This window comes from Lottia gigantea (genome assembly GCF_000327385.1).
Source record: "Lottia gigantea unplaced genomic scaffold LOTGIsca_38, whole genome shotgun sequence".
Classification (NCBI taxonomy): Eukaryota; Metazoa; Mollusca; class Gastropoda; family Lottiidae; genus Lottia; species Lottia gigantea.
The window spans coordinates 461,233-484,485 of NW_008709295.1; the positions used below are offsets into that span (position 1 = coordinate 461,233).

A 23,253-nucleotide genomic window follows, 5' to 3' on the forward strand; every position below is an offset into this window, starting at 1 on the left:
ACTTGGGCAACAGAATTGTCAAGGGGAGCTGACAGACAATTCTTTCACTGCGTACAAGTAATAAGAAATTTGAAAGTGGAAAGGGGTGGGAAAGGTTTGGGGGGGGGGGGGGGAACAATGCTGGGCCATACTCCCTTACCCCACACCTCGTATATAAACCTTATTTGCTCACTAATACCCCAGATTTGATATCCGTGGTAGTTGGTAGTTAAACCAGCATCAATCGGATGGTTCGGTACTGTTGAATTGTTAGTCTGGAATGCTTCAAATCTGATACATGCTAATGAAATTCCGCCCCAAATAGAGTGGCTTGAGTTACTCAAAACCCGTTATAATCATGATTATTCTTATAATGAATGGTAATCGAATGCTTGTCGTTGGTTTTGTTTTAGTTTGGTTACATTACCTGGTATGAATCGGTTAATGCTAAGGTGGTGATAAAACCAGAATGCATTTCCGATGTCAAGTAATTACGAACTGTGGCTGAATCACGGCATGCAGAGATTTGATTGGATTGTACGCTAGTGAATACAGCCATCGACATAAAGACAATTAACATGTAGGCTTTTGAATGACAGACATCTGTCGAGGACTTTCATAGGTGAGCTGTGAACAATGTAGCCTAACACTTAACTAAAAAAATCCTGATCCTGAGACTTAAGTCAAACGGATGGCGAATCTGTCCCTTAAACACTTTAGTGGCTATTTCTTTATTGGTTGCTTTTAAAGCAAGATGGTATATGCTGCTGCATTTATAAAATTTCGTTCTCATAAAAGGTTTTTGGACTAACTATCATCTTATCCCAGAGGAACATTTTCCAGAAGTATTCGATGAATGTAAAATCCAAGTCTTCAATTTACGCCAGAGAGTTATCTTCCCACATCGCAAAATATCAACAAACATGGCTGCCATTGGAAGACAGGTAATCATAGAACAAGATGTTTTGGAGAATAAAACCACCTAAACACAAATGAAACGTATTTTGGTAAATGATACCACATAATCAACAAGCCAGAGCAGGGATTCATAAATGAAATTTACGAATTGCCTGTCATGTTACCGAATTTATCACCCTTTTATTAAGTGGTCCGAGTTGCCTCGACACAAAATGTCAAACATTCAATGTCAAATTATAAAGCTGTCACTGTGTCATACGATATTTTTCTATGTCAGTGATGGCTACTTTAATATTGAATACTTTTCTTCCATAATGAATGTTGTTTGAATTAAAAAAATCTGAGAAAAGTTGTAAAATTCTGAACTTGCACATATAGCTTTAGAGTTGCATCATCACATATTTGACCTACTTTTGTATTATTTATTGCCTGTAGTAAAAGGTATCTCTATGTACTACTATCTACGCTAATACAAGCCTTACTAATATATGAATAGATTATTTGGCACTTTTTGACTGCACAATTAAATCACATTATGGGATTCCTTTCATATGCTAGCCCATTATTGAAAGTATGTATACAATACAATTTTGGCAAAGTCATCATGGAGTAACTGCTTTGAGAGATGTATGTAACTTTGCCTCACAACCCTTTGACTTAACCTGATAAACACCATGTCACAAAATGCCATCGCTGGAGAGGGTAGAAATGTGATTGGTTAAAGCAGATATCATGGAGTTAGGTCAAAAGGTTATTTAACGAACATTTAAGAGTTATCAAGGTGTAAACTTAAAGGGTCAAATTTTGAGAGGTTGATTTGAGTTTTGAATTTATGTAAATAAAATGTACGAACAACACATAATTCCTTCAAAAATACATCAAACTGGGAATTTTACTCATTATGGACAAATGGACTTAAAGGCTCCAATTTGGACTGTGAGCTGTGAAGACTATTACTGATTGGCTTGGCTAAAAAAAAATCCTTTTTTCTGAGACTAAAATATGATTTGTCACACAGAATGGCCTACCCGTCCCTTTAAAATTGGAAAGTCATTTGGATTTATCATTTTCTACAATTAAAAAACTTTTTATTTCAGGTTTTCAATACTTTAACTTATCAAGTTAAACATGGAATATATCTCAATACAGTCCGGGCTTTTTCATCTCCATCAACTTTTAAGGTTTGTTTCATTTAGTTAATGTTTTAGCTTTTTAAAAGAAGATTACTTCATATTCTACAAACTGGGAAAAATGATTCCTCAATAGCTATGACAAAAATTTGTCTGTTGCATTACATAATATTTAGTATGTTGAGGAGCAAAACTGACGCCTTGACTATATTGTAGTATCCAACAATAATATGTCTGACCTTAAACCCATCTCCAATATCCCATCCAATATGGCATTGGAGGAACTCAGTAGGGGCAGATTTGTCGGGCATTTCACATCCTTGATTTTCAAATTTGAAAACTCATAACTCAGTTGTATTAAATGTATATTTTCAGTATGCTGACCTAACAGTTGAACAAACTAAAAGTCCTCAAGCTAAACCAACACCAGATAAGTTGTTGTTTGGTCATCATTTTACTGATCATATGTTAGAGGTAGATTGGACCAGTAAGAATGGATGGGGTAAACCACATATAAGTCCACTACATAATCTCTCATTTCACCCTGCTGCTAAAGTTCTTCATTATGGAATTGAGGTAAATTGCTCATTCCGATTTTTTTGGAGGTTTACAAACCTATCAATATGTTGGCTAGCACTGCTCCATGGAATCCAATCTATGAAAAATAGATTACAATTTTGTTTCTTTTTGGTGTCTGATATTTTCAGTCTCCATGGTAATCTGCCCAAGTCTGTCTCAAAAGTAATAATGTAATGAAACCTCCAGTAGAGCAATATGACAGACTGTTTGGGTTTTGTTATCCCACAATTCCACAAATTTTGTCTTTTGAATATTAAAAACATAATTTGCTGTTTAAACTTAGGAAATGGTCTTTGATGAAAATTGTTGTTGTAAATTTAGAAATCATTTTTACTCCGGACAGTTGAATCCACTTGAAAAAATTAATTTGGGTTTGTCTATAATGCATCAAAAGTCATGTCATTCAGATTATTCCCTGGACTATGAGAAACTTAAATAAGCTAATGATAAATTAACAATACCTTAAATCTCATATCTAAATTCATGGGAAACACTGTTAAACATTTTTCTATGTAAAGATTTAATAACATCCTTAATTGAAAAAATTTGGTTGCATAAACATTATTTTGCAGTAAGAATTATTATTCAAGGGGCTTTTATTTACTGAAAGAAATTGTATTTATTTTAATGAGAAACAGATTTTGTCTTCATAGACTTGTTTCTATTGAAGTTTAAATCCAATCTATTGATATACTCCTATATATTATGACTATATGATAATGGGTTTTGGTTGGGTCCAATGGGTGGGGTTCACTGATTTTTTTCAATAGTTTATAATAAAAGATTGCTTATATATACTACTTTAATTCATTTCAAAGAGAAGAAATATTACAATCAAAAATATTTTATAGGAATATAAAGGTATTCGACAATTTCGTGATGAGTATTCTTTTAGTTAGGATGCTCCACCCAACACCCTATATTATGAGAAAGGTATTCTATAGGGTAGTTTCAAGTATTGCTATTGTTCCTAACACTTTTCGTATTTTGGCGACATTGTACTTATTGTTCTTCATTGTAAATGGGTTTTAAGCTTTCTCACTTATTCAAATGCTTTCTAATCTCTTTCCTTCAATTTTGATTTATGATTGAAAATAGAAGTGTTGTGGTTTTTTTGTTATGCTTCAGATATTAATTTGCTCGCTTCAGTAGGAAGCCATTCTTCAAGAAATTGGACTAGTCATAGTGGAAATATCTATTCAATTAAAATACAAAGATGGATACAATAGGATGATACTTTCATGAAGTACAATCAAATTAATAACATATTTTCAGCATTAGTAACACTTTTTATGATATCTATTTTAGTCTTGTTACAAAGATATTGAAATAAGTTGCTCACTCGTTCTACTTAATTAAGGTGTATTAAAGGAATTTCTAAGGCGCAACATATATATTTATAGCTTAGAGGGCTAGCATCCTGATACTTTTGAAGAAAACAATTAAAAGGTTTTCTACACTTTTTATATGCCCACATCTCTCTATGTGGATGTATATTGTCGGCACCCCTGTCCGTCCGTCTGTCTGTCTGTCCGTTAACATTTGCTTGTTAGAGTTTTTGATGGAATCAAATGAAATTTGGTATGTTTATACATATTCATAAAACAAAGATCAAGTTCGAATTTGAGCTATTTTCGACTGTTAGAAGCAGAGTTATTGCCCTTGCCCCAAAATCTTGAATATTTACCATCCGCATGCCGCGTTGGGCGTATATGGCTGTGGTCCACTATCTTTATGTATATCATGAACACTGATAGCATCAATTTGCACCATTCCAATTTTCTGAGAGTCGTCAGTTCCTGCAATTCCACTAAAATGAAATGGTTGGTATTGTCACTATTGCAAAAGCTGCTTAAGGACCGTTGGATTAGTGATATCATAAAATGCTTAAGTTTAGTGGAATTACAAGACCCACAGACGTCTGCCTGAAAATGCCTGGAATGGTTCAAATTGATTGAAAATCTCTTTACAATCACATTACAAATCACCTGACAGTTTTCTATTATCTTTCCTTTCAACAATGAATTCACCTGATTCTAAAAATTGCAAAGTCTTTCAAAAATGATTATTTAAAATAAGTACATACCGGTATTTAACTTAAAGTTATGAAATAAATTTCAAATACATGTGTGTCCAGAATTATCTGCAATTGTATGTTAATATGCAATTCATCATTTTAAAATACTCTGTGATATATAGAAAAAACAAGTATAGGAAAAGTGAGTAAAATGCCTAGTTTGAAGTATTTTTGAAGGAATTATGCGATTTTCATATATTTCTAGTACTTCTGAAGACTATATTCATATATTCAAGATTAAAATTAACCCCCGAAAATGGTGCACCTGTCTCTTTAAATCTACCTGATGATTTCCCCCTGTCAATGATGCAGGTCAGACTGACAGTTGATAATTTAGAAAGAGTAGACCAATGCATCTTGTAGGACTGTCTTTGATTGCCCACTTTCATAGCAAAATGGAAACCCATTTGATGTTTGATTCATATTGTGTTTCTCTTCTTTTTAACTCATTAATTACATGATAAATATAACTGTCTTGTTTAACAAAAGGTTGCATGTAGATTATAAAGAAATGGTATAAAACATGGTTCAGGTGTCACAATAATTGTCATAACACTAAATACTCTGCCACAATGTGTTAACATGACAAATTGCCAGATTATCATACCTGTAATATTGCTCATGTAACAATATATACATTTCTGTTGTTTAAATAGGGCAAGCCCTCTGGTTGCCAACCTTGTTGCCAACTTGGTGTGTTTTCACCCCCTGGGGGTGTGGACATCTTTTTGGGGTTTTTGGGGTGTGAGGGGCTCAAATGATTACTTCAGTCTCCAGGGGTGTAAAGTCTGAAAACAGTTGGAACCACTGGGCTGTAACTTTAGTCAAAAAATTTGATTGGTTGATAAATTTCATTTAAAATAATTTAAATCCCTCAGAGTTCTTAGTAGTGTATATGTACAATCATTTTAAACTTATAGTTTTAGTTTTTGACCAAATATTGACCATTCATTACTGTAATTGTGTTGTAGAGCGCTAGCGTAACTTTCATGGAGGCCGTTTGCAACATGGGCTCGCAATCAAGGATCGTCATTGGCCAAACCTCTTGGCATTGATCTTTTCTTGATCATCTGATTTTTATGAGTAGAGATGACTTATTCCGGGTCGATCGGAAAGCATTTATACGTAAGATCTAACCAAGCAAATGTATGTAAAGAACTATAACTACAACCGATTGTGCTACAAAATTAAAGCCCGTCAAAGGATATGTTAGCAAAAAGTTACATCATTTGATCGTTTTGTCAGCTCTCTAAGTTGACTATAATTTCTCCTCTGAGAAGATTCTTTTTTATTTGAAATGTCAAAAAAAATAGAATTATTTGAAAAAAATGAATGCACATTATATCATGCATGTCTTTTGATTTATGGTGTGTAATTTCATCTCTTTATTTTCTAGTTATTTGAAGGTATGAAAGCCTATATGGGTGTGGATGGAAAGATAAGATTATTTAGACCAATGGAGAATATGAAAAGAATGAATAAAACTGCCAAAAGATGTGATCTTCCAGTAAGTATTGATGATTCAGCTTAATATTCTGATAGGTTTTTAATAACCACAGTCATAGGTAATCCACTATCTTTCAGACTTCTTTAAGGTTTGATTGGTAAAGATGAGGGCACACGAGTTGTTTTGGTCAGAAATTTTTGTCGCCGATTGGAGTCTTGAATAGAATTTCGCGTGTGCCTATGCTTCCATGACAAGATTAATGTCCCCGACAGGATTTATAATATCAAACAACTCCAATTGTTTTATCGTCTGCAAGACAGAACGTCATCATCCAATCAGATTCATTTTCCTTACAATTGCATGATCTGTACTTGATTATCGACATGGTGGAAAATGACTGACTGAAAAATTTGTCTCCTTGTGTCCATTTGCCAGTCGGTTAAACTCTTGACAAGACTCTAGTCAGCGACAAAAATCTCCGACCAAGACCCCTCGCGTGCATGGAACTTTAGGCTTGGTTTGGTTTAGTTTGGCAAGTTAATGCTCCTAAGCCAGAGTTTCTGAAAATGAACCACTACACTGCTACTGTGTCCATACTCTTGGACATCAGTTTGGAAGGTTATTGTCTGAAATGTTAAATGTGCATTCTGGTGTTGAATGTATTGAATTATTATACCCACTTCACAAAGCCCTGATTCATGAGAAATTGATATCTGAAATGTTATGAGATAACACAAATTACATCATCCATTGTTATGATATCAATGTCATATGAATGAGTAGCCAATTTGAAGTCATGAATTATTATACACTCACCCAACAGCAAGAAAATGGGCTTAAAATTGACCTTTCAATATGTGAAGGTAGAATTTTCAAATTAGTGGGTTTGGAGAAATAGGTTTTAAAGACGTCAAGGTGGTGATTTTATGCAGTGACATAACGTTACCTTTTCAAGTTGTGCGTTATCAGCCGTGTTCATGAACAAGGTCTTTTAGTCTACCATTTGTCTTATTAGTATAAGAAATAATCAATTGCAGTTATACTAAGCAAGATCTTTGCTTTATGTAAAGGGTGTATAAGAGGTAACCCAAGTTTAAAAGGGCTTTCTTTTTCTTAAAAAGACTTTTTGCTGTTAAAAAACTACTGTACAGATTTGAGTAAATTTAATGTCTAACTAATTGTAGAGAAATATGTCTCTTCTGTATTCTAACTAATAATATCGAGCCATTATAAAGCCAAACACCAAAACTAGATCAAACTGCTTAATGAACTATTAGTACTCTTCAATTCAATTTGATCAAAAAGATACATAGATATAAATAGCTTAGAAATATGTTCAGGTATAATTTACGACGTTTTTGATGAAAATTTTACATACTGCCCCTTTAAAATGTAGGCCAAAGTATTTGACAATTCTAGATCTTGTCTAATTTTATAACTATTGTCATTATTCTAGGGTTTTGTTTCTTTTGTTCATAGTCGCTCCTTCAGAGGTGAAGAGTTTGAATGAAGGATTCACTCTATATATTTTCTATCTAACTTTTCTATTATAACTTGTAAACAATACAAGAACATCTCAGTATTTATATTGTGTCTTATAGATGTCAGCTTCTATTTATAAATTCTCTATTAACTAATTATGAATGATCGTACAAGATAATTATAAAGGAAACATACAGAAAAATTTCACAATTTCATGGCAGAGAGAGCATATTGTAGAGGTTTGGGAAAAAGATTCGGTCAAATAATTCTCTGTTGATTCGTGTTTTTGATTGCTTGTATAAGATAAAGAAAGAAAAAAAGACAGAAAAAAAGAAGAGAAAGAAAGAAAAATTTTTACAAGGATAACAACCTTGGTTCACATTTACACATTAACATCTCAGTCAACTGAAATAATAATTAAAGACTGCAATCACCAGACGTTCACATGCTGACCAAGATAAGAACCCACGACTACCATATGGTTGACACCCTGACAAATGATGTCATTATCTAGCTGACTTTTCTATGCCACAGTAAAAATATTGTAGAAGTATATTTAAAAAATGGACTTGAAGGCTTTTTCTAGCCCTTTAATGTGTATTGGCAAAACACTCTAGTTGCTAGATGCTATATAATAGTGCTGGGTGTTGCCAATCATGCCACAATACGATTCCTATAACAATGATAATGATTAATATTTTATTTTTAAAGTTTCAATATATATTAATTTATAACTTTATAACTGTGATATTTGGTAATGTAGGTCTACATCTTAAAAGGTCTACTTACTGTCTTAAAAAAAATAAGAAGCCAACAATTTCAGTCAAGTCAGTGGAAAAAATCGCAATTCACCAAGCACTACTATAAATCTCTAGTTGATTTCCTATAATTTCAGAAAAACTTGAACTTTTTGGATTAATGATATCATAATCAGGAAATAAGTATTTTGGGGATAAATAAAAAAAATTGACTAAAATTTGGGAAATATAACAGGAATGAACGGTTAATTTCAGGAATAGTTTAGGAATAAATATGAAAACATCTTTCTGAAAATAACCTAAGCATAGCTCTAAGCATTAAGTATTGAATGAATTTAAAGAGATTGTAAAGATGTTTTCTAAATTTTTTATGTGTACCATTCCTATCTTCAAAAAGACATCTGTGGATTTTGTAATTCCACAAAAAATACCTTTAACAATACAAGTATTTCTGAATTTGTAGAAAAGACTGAATATTCTATCAGCTGATAAAGTTATACTGCCAAACAATTTTCAGCTACTTGAGTGTAACTTTAATGGAACGCTGGTTGTTTTGTATAGGGGACAATTTTTAAAATATGCTAGATGTTTTTTAAACAGAGAATGTTGGGTGGTGAAAAAGTATATTGTTTGATGTTTTGACTATTGTTCAATGAGAAATATTAGTGATATAGATGATTGACTATTTCTAATATAACTAGCTATCTATTGTTATAACAGGTGTAGAAATATTATATTTATTATATCTACTGTATCATAGTTATCATACCTCAAATATTTACCATGACAAAAAACATTTCCAAAAAAAACTAGATGAAGCTGAAATTTGAATAAGGGTGTTATAATAATGAATTGGGTGTTAATTTCAAATCTCTTGTATATACTTATTTACAACTTACCTACAAACTGGGCGAATTTTATTCTCTGGTACTTTGACTGAACTATTCGCTGCCGAATTCATTTGACTGACGCAGTGGACACACTAGGCAAATGCCTGATTTGATAACTCGTCTGAATATTAAATTACGCATGCTTACGACACTTAGTCACACGGTAAAAATATGGTGGTGAAAGAAACGAAGATTGACATTTGCTTATATTGCATAAGTTGGGTTTTGACTCCATAAATTAACATAATTAATTCCTATTTCTTTTCTGCATCACTGGAGGTTGCCATTTTATTTGTCACGTGTCTGTGATTGGTTGAGTTATGGATAAGTTCACAATAGACTTCACCAGAGTGGACACACTTGTGAAATGAGGGTGATAAATATTCGGTGAATAATATCAAACATGCTTGATGTTGGCGCATGGCTTCGGCCAATGATCGGGCAAATGTGATATCTGGTACACATTAGGCTGAGTTAATTGCCCAGTCTGTCCGCATCTTAAGGTGCATTCATATTTATGACAACTTTCACTGTTAGTGTAACTGATAAAGATAGCAAAGGTAGTCAAGGTCAATGACCTTGGCAATCAGCTGATACTTTCATTGGGATTCTGACTATACTTCAGCTACGTATCTCGAAAGATCTAGTACTAGGGATCGTTTCGAGAATACGTAGCCTGGTTTCACAACCTTCAAAAAGTACAATTTTTCAGATTCCCTTGCAAATTGGCACATGAGCAAAGACCCACTCTATGCCACATGTGGCTCTGTTATTTTATTTTAAGCGGAATTAGAAATTTATTTTGACGGATTTTTTTCAAATAATAGAAAAGGACACCTGGTTATAAAGATATAACATTAGAATTTTGATATGGAATTAGCTGTTGTGCCAGAATATTTATTGAACAAGTACCTTCTGTATAGTGAATTTATTTTCTATCATTTTAGACGTTTGATGGTGAGGAATTGATATCTTGTATAAAGAAATTAATTCTAATAGATAGAGAATGGGTACCAAAAGCTGAAAATAGTTCATTGTATATTAGACCAACTTTGATTGGTAATGATGTAAGTATTCTAAATATATATATATTTTGTTTTAGTTCCTGATATTTCATTCTAGATAACATTGTAATATTACACAATATTACAGAAATGTCTAACAAAAGCAGCCTGAAACATTGGTCAAAATATCAGTTCAAAGTTTTTATGGTCACATGAAAAACCTGTTTGGAAATGAAATGAAATGAATGGAGTTTTACATCCTACTTTTTTGCAAAAACCTTTTTGGTATAGTCATTTTTCTATCATAAATTCAAAAGTCATATATCTTTTATTTTTCCACATTTGTTCAATATTTATGTGCTATTGGTCAAATTAGCAGTCTTGGGTTACAAATGTAAAATTCTAAATTTGTGACTTTATCTATGCTTCAGTGCTGAAACTTATTTGACCTGTATTAATTGTTTTCTATTTCTTGAAACAATATTTTATAATTGAAATAAATACAAAAGCAGTCTTGATATATTTCAATTTAAAAAAAAAAGCTCAAAACAGTTTCTACTAAAAAAACAGAAGGTCCAAAAGAGTGATTCGCATGTGACCAAAAGACTTTATTTATTTCATTAAAAGGAGACTTTACATTGTCTGAAGCTGGATATTGTAAAATGAACATATTTTTATGTGGCAATCAATTTATCATCTAGATGAAAGTTACTTTCAACCTTAGTAATTTTACTTTTTTTATGCACTTATAACTTACAAACTTTGTTCTTTGGTTATATTTCTTAAATTATTTTTGCAATTTCCATTAAGTTATACATTTTCTGAATGGGATTCTTGGTAAAGGATTAACAAACTTAATATAGATTCAAAATGGTGACACAATTGCAGACAAACTTTATTTCATAAAACACTTTCTTGTCTGAAAAGCTTGATTAGCTCATGGAACTTTAATGAAAAGAAGATTTTGCCAGGTCATTAATAAATCTAAAATTCTTCTAAAGGTCAAATTCTTATTATTAAAAAATGTTATGTTTCGTTCAAACACAAGCTGTTAGCTCAGGAAGAGTTTGTTGGGCTTGGTGTAAGTTTCCTTATGCAAAAAAAAATCAATACTTTTCACATTAACTATATAAAGACTCTCAATTGCATGTTGTAACTGTGTTCTGTCTGAAGATGGCACAGAATCTCTGAGTAACATCATGTTTCAGGTTCTGCATTAATATTTCTTTACATTTCGCTCTTCAATTGATTTATTGAGCATTAAAGAGATTGTAAAGAGGTTTTCTAAATTTTTAAGCCTATCGGGGACACTGATAGCATCAATTTGCACCATTCTGATTTTCAATCAGATGTCTGTGGTTCCTGCAATACCACTTAAACTAAATGTCTTCACCCCTGAAGAAATTTTCTTGTTTCACATGATACCTTTGAGGGGGTGACGTCATGAAACACTTAGTTTTAGTAGAATTTTGATTGAAAATTGGAATGGTGCAAATTGACTAGTGTCCCCGATACACATACAAAATTTAGAAAACATCTTTACAATACCTTTAAGCTTAAACAATGAAAATAATTGATAGATATTGCAAGTCTGAGTTAGAGAATATCGAGATTTAACAGTGAAAATAATTATAGATATTGCAAGTCTGATTTAGAGAATATCGAGATTTAACAGTGAAAATTATTATAGATATTGCAAGTCTGAGTTAGAGAATATCGAGATTTAACAGTGAAAATTATTATAGATATTGCAAGTCTGAGTTAGAGAATATCGAGATTTAACAGTGAAAATTATTATAGATATTGTAAGTCTGATTCAGAGAATATCGAGATTGAACAGTGAAAATTATTATAGATATTGTAAGTCTGATTCAGAGAATATCGAGATTGAACAGTGAAAATTATTATAGATATTGCAAGTCTGAATTAGAGAATATCGAGATTGAACAGTGAAAATTATTATAGATATTGCAAGTCTGAATTAGAGAATATCGAGATTTAACAGTGAAAATTATTATAGATATTGCAAGTCTGAATTAGAGAATATCGAGATTTAACAGTGAAAATTATTATAGATATTGTAAGTCTGATTTAGAGAATATCGAGATTTAACAGTGAAAATTATTATAGATATTGTAAGTCTGATTTAGAGAATATCGAGATTTAACAGTGAAAATTATTATAGATATTGCAAGTCTGAATTAGAGAATATCGAGATTTAACAGTGAAAATTATTATAGATATTGCAAGTCTGAATTAGAGAATATCGAGATTTAACAGTGAAAATTATTATAGATATTGCAAGTCTGATTTAGAGAATATCGAGATTTAACAGTGAAAATTATTATAGATATTGTAAGTCTGATTTAGAGAATATCGAGATTTAACAGTGAAAATTATTATAGATATTGTAAGTCTGATTCAGAGAATATCGAGATTGAACAGTGAAAATTATTATAGATATTGTAAGTCTGATTCAGAGAATATCGAGATTGAACAGTGAAAATTATTATAGATATTGCAAGTCTGAATTAGAGAATATCGAGATTTAACAGTGAAAATTATTATAGATATTGTAAGTCTGATTTAGAGAATATCGAGATTGAACAGTGAAAATTATTATAGATATTGTAAGTCTGATTTAGAGAATATCGAGATTGAACAGTGAAAATTATTATAGATATTGCAAGTTTAGAGAATATCGAGATTTAACAGTGAAAATTATTATAGATATTGTAAGTCTGATTTAGAGAATATCGAGATTTAACAGTGAAAATTATTATAGATATTGTAAGTCTGATTTAGAGAATATTGAGATTTAACAGTGAAAATTATTATAGATATTGCAAGTCTGAATTAGAGAATATCGAGATTTAACAGTGAAAATTATTATAGATATTGCAAGTCTGAATTAGAGAATATCGAGATTTAACAGTGAAAATTATTATAGATATTGCAAGTCTGAATTAGAGAATATCGAGATTGAACAGTGAAAATTATTATAGATATTGCAAGTCTGATTTAGAGAATATCGAGATTGAACAGTGAAAATTATTATAGATATTACTAGTCTGAATTTGAGATGTTTATTCAGTGAATAATGCAGTGAGATAAAATATAAAATCTTATCACCTTTCAGTTGTCATGTATTATTACAGATCAAAGTACAAATATATAAATATAATACTAATAATACCCTAGCATATTCATTCAATTTCTTTTCAATAACAATTCATTATTTCATTCAAAAAAATCTTTTATATGAATTTGGGTGCATACAGGTGCCCAGCTTTCAGTCTTTTCAAATTAGTTGAATTTAGTTTTGCGGTCCACTTAATCAGAATGTATCATCCATTCTGTATTGAAATGAATTTCTTTCCTTGGTGTAGAAATCACCAATTGTTCCTATTCAAATGTATTATTAAACTTTTGTGGGTGTGTTATATCCTTAAAATACATGTATTTCTAAGAATCAATTTTAGATTAATGGAAGTATTAAATGTAACACCAGCATTAATCTGAAATTATGATATGATTTATATATATATGACATTTAAAGGGACAGATGTGACATTTTGGGGGGTTGATTTGAGTCTTGAAAATATGTAAATAGTCTTTAGAAGTACTAGAAATGTACGATAATCGCATAATTCCTTTTAAAATTCTTCAAACTGGGAATTTTTACTCACCATTTCTGTATGTCTTTTCATCATGTCATCATTTTAACATTCAAACGCGGATATTTCTGGACAATGGATTTGAAGGCTCAAATTTCTACGTTGTGCTGTGAATGCTATTACTGATTGGCTTAGCGAAAAATTCCCGTTTCTGCTGAGACTCCAGTATGATTGATCAAAAAAAAAAAAATGGTGCATCTGTTCCTTTAACATTAAAATTTAAAAACTTATACATTTTTAAAGTAATATTATATACATAAGAGTACATAATATGAAAGTAATTTTATACATATACTCTTCTGTGAAGACTAAAACTGTAAAAATGTACATCCATCAAAAATTGCTGCAATCTTTTTCTGATAATTCAAAATTAAAGATGTAACACAAGTTTTCTCATAATCTCACAACTAAAGTTGCAACAAAAGTTATATCTGATAAACACGATTTGCTCACAACTGAAGCTGCTACAAAAGTTATGTCCAAGAAACATGAATTTCTCACAACTAAAGTAATCTGATAGACACATAAAGTTGCTGTGAAAGATAGTGATAAAGAAAGTTATCCGATAAATACCGGTAGACAACAAAAGTTATGTCTGATCAACACGATTGGCTCACAACTAAAGTTATCTGATAGACACACAAAGTTGCTGTGATAGATAGTGATAATGATGATTAAACAAATAGACAACTAAAGTTGCTACAAAAGTTATGTCTGATAAACACAAATTACACACAATTAAGTTGCTAAAGTTATCTGATAGACACATAAAGTTACTGTGATAGAGATAAAGAAAATTATCTGATAAACTAAAGTTGCTACAAAAGTTATCTGATGGACATATAAAGTTACTGTGATAGAGATAAAGAAAATTATCTGATAAACTAAAGTTGCTACAAAAGTTATCTGATAGACATATAAAGTTACTGTGATAGAGATAAAGAAAATTATCTGATAAACTAAAGTTGCTACAAAAGTTATCTGATAGACATATAAAGTTACTGTGATAGAGATAAAGAAAATTATCTGATAAACTAAAGTTGCTACAAAAGTTATCTGATGGACATATAAAGTTACTGTTGTGGTAAATAATGAAAAAGAAAGTTATCTGATAAAGAGACAATTAAAGTTGTTACAAAAGTTGTCTGAAAGACATAAAGTTGCTGTGAAAGAAAGTAAAAAAGAAAATTATCTGATAAACAGACAACTAAAGTTGCTACAAAAGTTATCTGATGGACATGAAGTTGCTGTGATAAATGATTATAAAGAAAATTATCTGATAAACAGACAACTAAAGTTGCTACAAAAGTTATCTGATGGACATGAAGTTGCTGTGATAAATGATTATAAAGAAAATTATCTGATAAATAGACAAGTAAAGTTGTTACAAAAGTTATCTGATAGACATATAAAGTTGCTGTGAAAGATAGTAAAAAAGAAAATTATCTGATAAACAGACAACTAAAGTTGCTACAAAAGTTATCTGAAAGACATATAAAGTTGCTGTGGAAGATAGTAAAAAAGAAAATTATCTGATAAATAGACAAGTAAAGTTGTTACAAAAGTTATCTGATAGACATATAAAGTTGCTGTGGAAGAAAGTAAAAAAGAAAATTATCTGATAAACAGACAACTAAAGTTGCTACAAAAGTTATCTGATAGACATGAAATTGCTGTGATAAATGATTATAAAGAAAATTATCTGATAAACAGACAAGTAAAGTTGTTACAAAAGTTATCTGATAGACATGAAATTGCTGTGATAAATAATTATAAAGAAAATTATCTGATAAACAGACAAGTAAAGTTGCTACAAAAGTTATCTGATAGACATATAAAGTTGCTGTGAAAGATAGTAAAAAAGAAAATTATCTGATAAACAGACAACTAAAGTTGTTACTAAAGTTATCTAATAGACATGAAGTTGCTGTGATAAATGATTATAAAGAAAATTATCTGATAAACAGACAACTAAAGTTGTTACAAAAGTTATCTGATAGACATGAAATTGCTGTGATAAATAATTATAAAGAAAATTATCTGATAAATAGACAAGTAAAGTTGCTACAAAAGATGAATTTGATAAACACAAATTACACACATTAAAGTTGCTACAAATTTTTAGATCTGATAAAATGCAAAACTGAAGTTCAACGATAGTTATATCTTAAAGGTTTAACTGAAGTTGCTATGTAAGATATTTAAACCCTGTTAAAGGAATGATATTTCTAAGCTGTCAATTTTTCGTCAAGTTACCTTCTTTTGCTTTCTGTTCAGATTTTTTTGTCACCTTCAGAAGTCTTTTATCCTATATCAGTATTCAAGGTAGGGGATGCTATCCAAAACGGTTGAATATTTTAGAAGCGTTCTCAACTCTCTGGCTAAATCAACCTTCATGCGAGTAGCTTTGTTTCAAGGTCGAAGGAAATATTTGGGATATGGAGCTACATGTATATCACATGAGATCTTAAATATTAAAATTAGGGTATTTTTGCGAGATAGACACTGCCAAACAAAATATCTTGAAGGAAACAAACGGGTCAGGTTTCTATTAATCTTTCGTGACCCAGAAATCCTGAATGTATTGTCTTCAAGGATATCTTATGTTGAATCAAATACTATTATTATTCTTATTATCACATTATTATTCAATGTTTTATTAAAATCTTTAGAATATAGGCGAGTCAGTAGGAAAGAAGAGAGTTGTATTGTTACGCGTACCTGGTTCTAAATGGTATCATTCTATTGTTATACATTCATACCTTTCTAACGCTTTTATACCCCCTATTTTTTTCCTTTTTAAACCCTCTCCCAATACAATACACTATCTGGATATATAATATAACTTGGTTAAGGTTTTTTATATATTCTTTTATTCAATGTGTATATAACCATAACGAATTGTTAAGAACAATATGCAGTTTCCTTTTGTCATGATTATATTGTTGAGAAGTTATTGTTGTGAAATAGGGTGTTCAGTAGCCAGTAATTTTAACATAGAATACACACCTAAACAGATATTTTTCTACACTCCTTTTCCTTATAAATTAAATGTGAAAATTTTCTAGAAGGCAGAAATGCTGGATTCCTTAATTACAAATATCATGACTAATAAGCACTATTAAAATTGTCATAAATTGATATGTTATTAATTAAATATTTAGGTATTACTTATGATTAAAGGGATTTATAAGAGGTTTTCTAGCCTTTGCATCTGTATCAGGGACACTGACAGCTTTTGTGTATTTGCATAAAATGTATTTCTTGTATTTGAATCACTCCCCTTTCCCTCCAATGTCTGTGGTTCCTGTAATTCCTCAAAAGCTTTGCCATAATATTATGTTAATATCGAAAAGTTTATCCCAATACAAATACAAAGACTAGAAAACCTCTTTTGAATCTCTTTAAGAAGCCTATTGTACTATTGGAGAACAGGACCCTGTTTCTCAAAATAGCGTAGATTAACGTATGAGTGTAAACGTTATAAATTAACGATTTGATAATGTCAAAACTGTTCTTTTGTTGATGTGCACAATTTTTTGAGAAACGTGGTCCAGGATTTGATTGTATGTTACAGCCATTGTCGTTCCTTCCCCAATCCTTATCACTAAACATGAGTTTTTACAAATATATCAAGCAATCTTCAACAAATTCAGTAACATCATTATAAAATCTAACCCTTTTACAGTCCGTTTTACAAATTTTACCCAAAAAAGTAAATTAACCATGACCATCCTAAAAGCTTTTCCAATTAAATCCCATCCATTTACCCATTTGCTTTTTGGATAGGAAAAATAAATGGACTACCGGTATTTGGTTCAGTTTAAAAGAAGATGATCATATTAATTAATTAATGAGCCTTGTCATTATTTTTATTTGCATGTAACAGGATTATTCTAGTGACCATTATGATATCGTCTGTATCTTCAGACCATCTGCTTATACCTTGACTCAAATGACCGCTTTTCTATTATCATGGAGTGCAGCGATTTGATTGAATTTGATGCCAGCAAGTACAGCAAATAAGAGCTCTTGACAAAAAGACTGTAAACATTAAGGCGTAGTGTTTCCAAACTTTTTATTGATGCCTCTGATTGGCTGTATTTGCTAGCGAAATGAACAATAATTTTACAGAAGTGGTGGACAAATGTTTTTCTAAACAGAGTTGAATTATTTCTGAATTGTAACTTTTATTTCTCAATAATGTTGTTAGATCATAGTTTGAGTGAAGTAACTTGTTAAACAAAATATCTAGAGCTGTATTTTAATTGGGGTTGAAGCCTAACTTGACCTTTAAAATTATCAGCAAAATTTATTTCTCTACAGAAATTTGATCACAATATTTTCTTTATTTCAGCCAACATTAGGTGTGAGTAAATCACAACAAGCTTTACTGTTTGTCATTGTGGGACCAGTTGGATCATATTTTACTACTGGATTAGAGCCAGTCACATTGATGGCAGATCCAAAATATGTTCGAGCTTGGCCTGGTGGTTGTGGTAGTTACAAGATGGGATCGTAAGTCAAATTTTTACTTCTTATCCTAGTAATTCAGTTCCAGCAAACTTGGCATGACGGGATAGCCTGGCCAGATTAGCATTGCAAGCAGGAGTACTTTCTGAAGTCTGCTTTCTGAATGATGCTTTACCAAATTTTTGTTAAATGGACGACAAATATAAATTCCAAAACAGTTCTTAACATTTACGCTTTGAAGCCTGAGTGTAAATGAAATACAACGTCATATACCCTGAACTCCAAGTTGTATGATGTCACTTAGTAACGGTTGGTATACCCCCTACTCAGGTATATATTGTGTTAGTGTGTGGCCAGTAAACACACATGTATCTAAAGTTGACCTCAAAGACAATTTGGGTCAAAAAAACTTGTACTACTGCAGGAATAATTGCAATCCAAAATCATTTTAGAAATCACAATGATCAGACAGTAGTTAGTAGCTGTATGTTTATAGTAGTTGAATAACTGTACATGTAAGAGAAAAGACAACTGTGACTGATTAAGGGGAAACTACTCTATTAATGCCACATGGCTTTAAAGACAACTTGAGGTCTTGAATATTTTGATAATATTTGAGTCTGGGTCTTTGATTAAATGGCGTTGAATTCATCCTTATGTACATTTACTGAAAAAATTGCGTGGTGGGTTGATTTAAGTCTTGAAAATGTGTATACAGTCTTCAGAAGTACTAGAAATGTATGAAAATCATATAATTCCTTTAAAAATACTTCAAACTAGTCTAGTCTTTTCTATATATCACAGAGTATCTTAAAATGACGAGTCATCATTTTAACATTCAAACGCGGATAATTCTGGACTCAAATTTTGACTGTTAGCTGTGATCACTATTATTGACTGTACATACATGGACACTTATGATTGGTTAAATTATAATTTATATGCAATAAGAACATAATGATATGATTAAGAATACATGATAATTCATTAGAAACACCAATAAATCAATAATCGGATTAATTCACCACTAAAAAATAAGGAACCCATCTTTAGAGAGTATTGAAGGTTGGAACAAATCAGACCACTTTTAATTTGAACATCATTTTGATACACGTAAATTATTTGTCCAACAGAAATTATGCTCCAACTATTGAAGTACAGAGCAATGCTGTTAAAGCTAAATGCCAACAAGTATTATGGTTATATGGAGAGGACCATCAACTAACTGAAGTGGGTACCATGAATCTATTTATGTATTGGACCAATGAAGAAGGTGTAGATGAACTTATAACTCATCCATTAGATGGTTTAGTTTTACCTGGTGTTACTAGATCATCATTAATTAAACTAGCTGAAGAATGGGTAAGAAAATTTCTTTCATGATTCTTTATTATAGTTTATGGATACTGGTAATCCAGCTGGAAGGCGCAAGGAGTAGGTGATGTCTGCATTGCCCAATATTTACAAACATTTTATGTTTTAAAGCAAAGTGTTTCACATTTGACTTGGACTGCTGTCATAGAAATATGCTCTCATTGTAGGGAGAATTCAAAGTAACAGAAAAACCATACGGTATGAAAGAAGTTGTAAAAGCTTTAAAAGAAAATAGGGTAAGTATATCTGGTTTGTTGGAGAAAGACGTGTAAGTTTTATTGATAGTATGAAATGTTAAGGAAAAGGGATCGGAGAAGAATTTGTATATATTTTTTTTTATACAGTGCACTCTGTGATATCTGTCTTCTGAGTAGTGAGTATTATGTACATTGTATTCTGTAATATCTGACTTCTGAGTATTCCGACATTCTGCGTAATACAACATCATTTTCTTAGGCTAGTTTAAAAAACTCTGAGTTCTCTGACACACTGTGTATTACGAATTACAACACTGTATAATCCTACATCTACTCATCTTAATCACTTATCGTCAATTAGATAATCGCTTATTTTATTGATAATCCGGATCAAATCTTATGAAAACAAAAGATCGCTGAACTAAATTCTGCTGATTAATCACCACCAATAACCTTGCTTCAAGATTTTGTCCTGTCAAGTGTGCCCGTACTGATATGTCTCTGGATATGAAACAGCAAATTATCAGAGATTACGAAAAAGTGACGCGCTCTTCGCAGAAATATCTAGCTATGAAATTTGGTTAACGTCAAACGACAATAAGCAACATTTTAAAACGTAAAGAAGAATTCAAAACAAAGTTTGCCGACAAAATTAATTCCAATAAATAACGTATATGTACAGTAGCTCAAAATATGAACAATTAAATAATAGTAACGTATACAACTGAATTGTCTTTTATTATTGTCTTATTATTAGAGCTATAAATAGTAACACGTGGCAAATGTTAAAAAATGTTGAAACTCTAAGTACTTCGACACTCTCTCTAATCCGACAATTTTGCGGTCCAAGTGTATGTTGTATTACACAGAGTATACTGTACTGTGTTTTCTGTCTTATACCATTAGTGTGTAAGATAGGAATCTACGCTTTATTATCTTTTGATTAAAAGACAGATCATGATCAAGTTTTTAACTGTGAATGAGTCACCTTCCATCAACGGTCTTTGAAATATTAAGTCATTCAAATCTCTGTTTATTAAGAGACTTGTCTTTTACTGTTAGACGTTGCTTGTAATGATAGTTCATTTTAAACTATGTTTTGGATTAAATAACATAAATTAATATTATTTGTGTAAATTATCTCTGATTTCAAATATTTAAGTATAGCATCTTAGTCTTAAAGGGGTTGATTGGGACTGAGGAGACACAAATAATGATATCTTAAAATTCAAAAATGAATTGAATACTATCCACAGAATATTTTCACTATACATCAGATTATGATCGATACCAAGTGTAGTACTTTTGTCTACCTGAGGAATTGATACAGTATGATTAATACTATGTATTTGTTTGAACTATAGGTAAAAGAAATATTTGGTGCTGGAACAGCCTGTGTTGTATGTCCAGTTAAAGAGATAGTATATGAAGGAGAAGTATTACAGATTCCGGCAGTAGGTCAACCTAAATTATCAATGAGATTCTTTAAAGAACTCACTGATATACAGGTATGTTTGATTGAGATCAATGGGAGTAGCAGTGGCTCAGTGAGTTAGACGCTTGCTCTTTATTATTGGAGGTCCAGGGTTCTATTCCTGCAGAGGTCGAGATAATACCTTTGTATTTTCTCTGAATTCCTCCCTTGTCAGTGATGCAGCGGCCGACATGAAAAAGCGTTTAGTTGTTTAGATGGGACAGTGCTACAGGCTTTTCATGTTAAAGATCCCTCGACAGTTGGAAAATGAAAAAAGGCAGGTTAATGCCACTGTCCTGGCAAAAAAACCCTTATTGCACAATGCATGGCGTTGCAAGTCTTCATCAGCACATCAAGAAAAGTGCAGAAAAGTAGGACATAAAACACCATTTGTTTTTTTATGATCAAATCACTTTGTGCCTCTGCATTATTATTATTTTAGCATAATAAAGATCAAGAATTCACTCTTGCTTAGTTGCCCAGGAAGACCTAAACGAAACTGGTCAGGCTGTATTCACTAGTTCAAGGACAAAGTTAATCATGCTTGTTTCTTATACTATTTCAAGTTAGTTATATTTTGAAATGATTTCAGTTTGGAAGAAAACCAAGTGATATGGTAGAAATAGTAGAATAAGAGCAAGAGATCAACGAATACAGAGCTTCAAGTAACTAAACAAGAACACATCTTCTTATAAAATTTTATAGAATAGAATATCATTAACCATTTCTGAAAGAGAAAATGTTCTCTAAACCAGCTCATTTCACCTAAAGGAAATAATCAAAAATATTTTAAACAAACATGACATTGGGAACAAATGAATATTGGAAATTTTTGTAAAGAGGTGGTTTGTTGATATTTTATTAAATAAAATGTTTTTCTTTGCAACACTGTACCTAGGTTATGCTGTTAACTGTGATATTATATAACCAGGTTGCCTAGGTAACAGTTATTATATATATATTTGTATTTCGGCACCAATGTGTGTTGTTACCTTGCACAAATTTGCTTTCCTTCAAATTTGATCATTTAATTAACCGATATGCATCAATTTAAGCTTTGGAACAATTACTCAAATACATTGAATGTCATGATATCACCTTCCTAAGGTCATTGGGAGTTTAAACTTTGTTACCGGTGAGTTCAGCTAGATACCAAATAAGTTACTCTGTTTCCTAGTTACAGTGGCGGAGCCAAAAGGGGGGCCGTCCCCACTTGCAGCCCTGAAAGCCAGTTATTCAGGCAAAAATTTTAAAACTAGGTTAGAAATCTCAGCTATTTCGTCCCACCTCGTAAGTAAACCTGGCTCTGCCACTGCCTAATTAAATATATCAGCAAGTTGCTTTCCATTTTGCAGAGCCTCTTTTAACTTTAAAACCAACATTTCAAGCAAAATACAATAATAGAATGAAGGTTATGTTATGATCTTCTCTTCAAAATATGATTGCTTTGTAACTCTTTCAAAAAGACTTTGTCCCCATGATCAAATTTCACTTTTTAAGACAAATTTTACTTTAAATACAATGGATCAAGATAATATAATTCTGAGACTTGACAAATATCTTTGTCTTTTGTTGTTAACAAATTGCATAATACAGTAATTCCTCATTATCCATTCATATGAGAGAAATATTGGCATCTCAATTTTTGCAAAATAAAACCTAGTTTTAGTCATTTCTGTCTAAAAATTCAAAGTATGTTTTTTTTTTGTTGAACAAGAGAATACGATAACGGATTTTTGATTTTTAAAAGTGCTATGGATAGCTTGTATTTCATAAGGCAAATATTTAGATGAT

General features: G+C 31.4%; 1 protein-coding gene across 1 annotated transcript; it reads left to right on the forward strand.

The window, feature by feature from the left end:
* Positions 1–902: 902 nt before the first annotated feature.
* LOTGIDRAFT_163115 (hypothetical protein) lies at positions 903–22,093 on the forward strand (the record flags this gene model as incomplete). The annotated part of the gene is made up of 10 exons (XM_009059179.1): positions 903–923; positions 1,995–2,078; positions 2,403–2,603; positions 6,080–6,190; positions 10,208–10,327; positions 18,299–18,459; positions 19,548–19,776; positions 19,956–20,024; positions 21,350–21,493; positions 22,052–22,093. The coding sequence occupies 10 exons, from the start codon at positions 903–905 to the stop codon at positions 22,091–22,093; spliced, it is 1,182 nt and encodes a 393-aa protein (XP_009057427.1).
* Between the last annotated feature and the right edge of the window lie 1,160 nt (positions 22,094–23,253).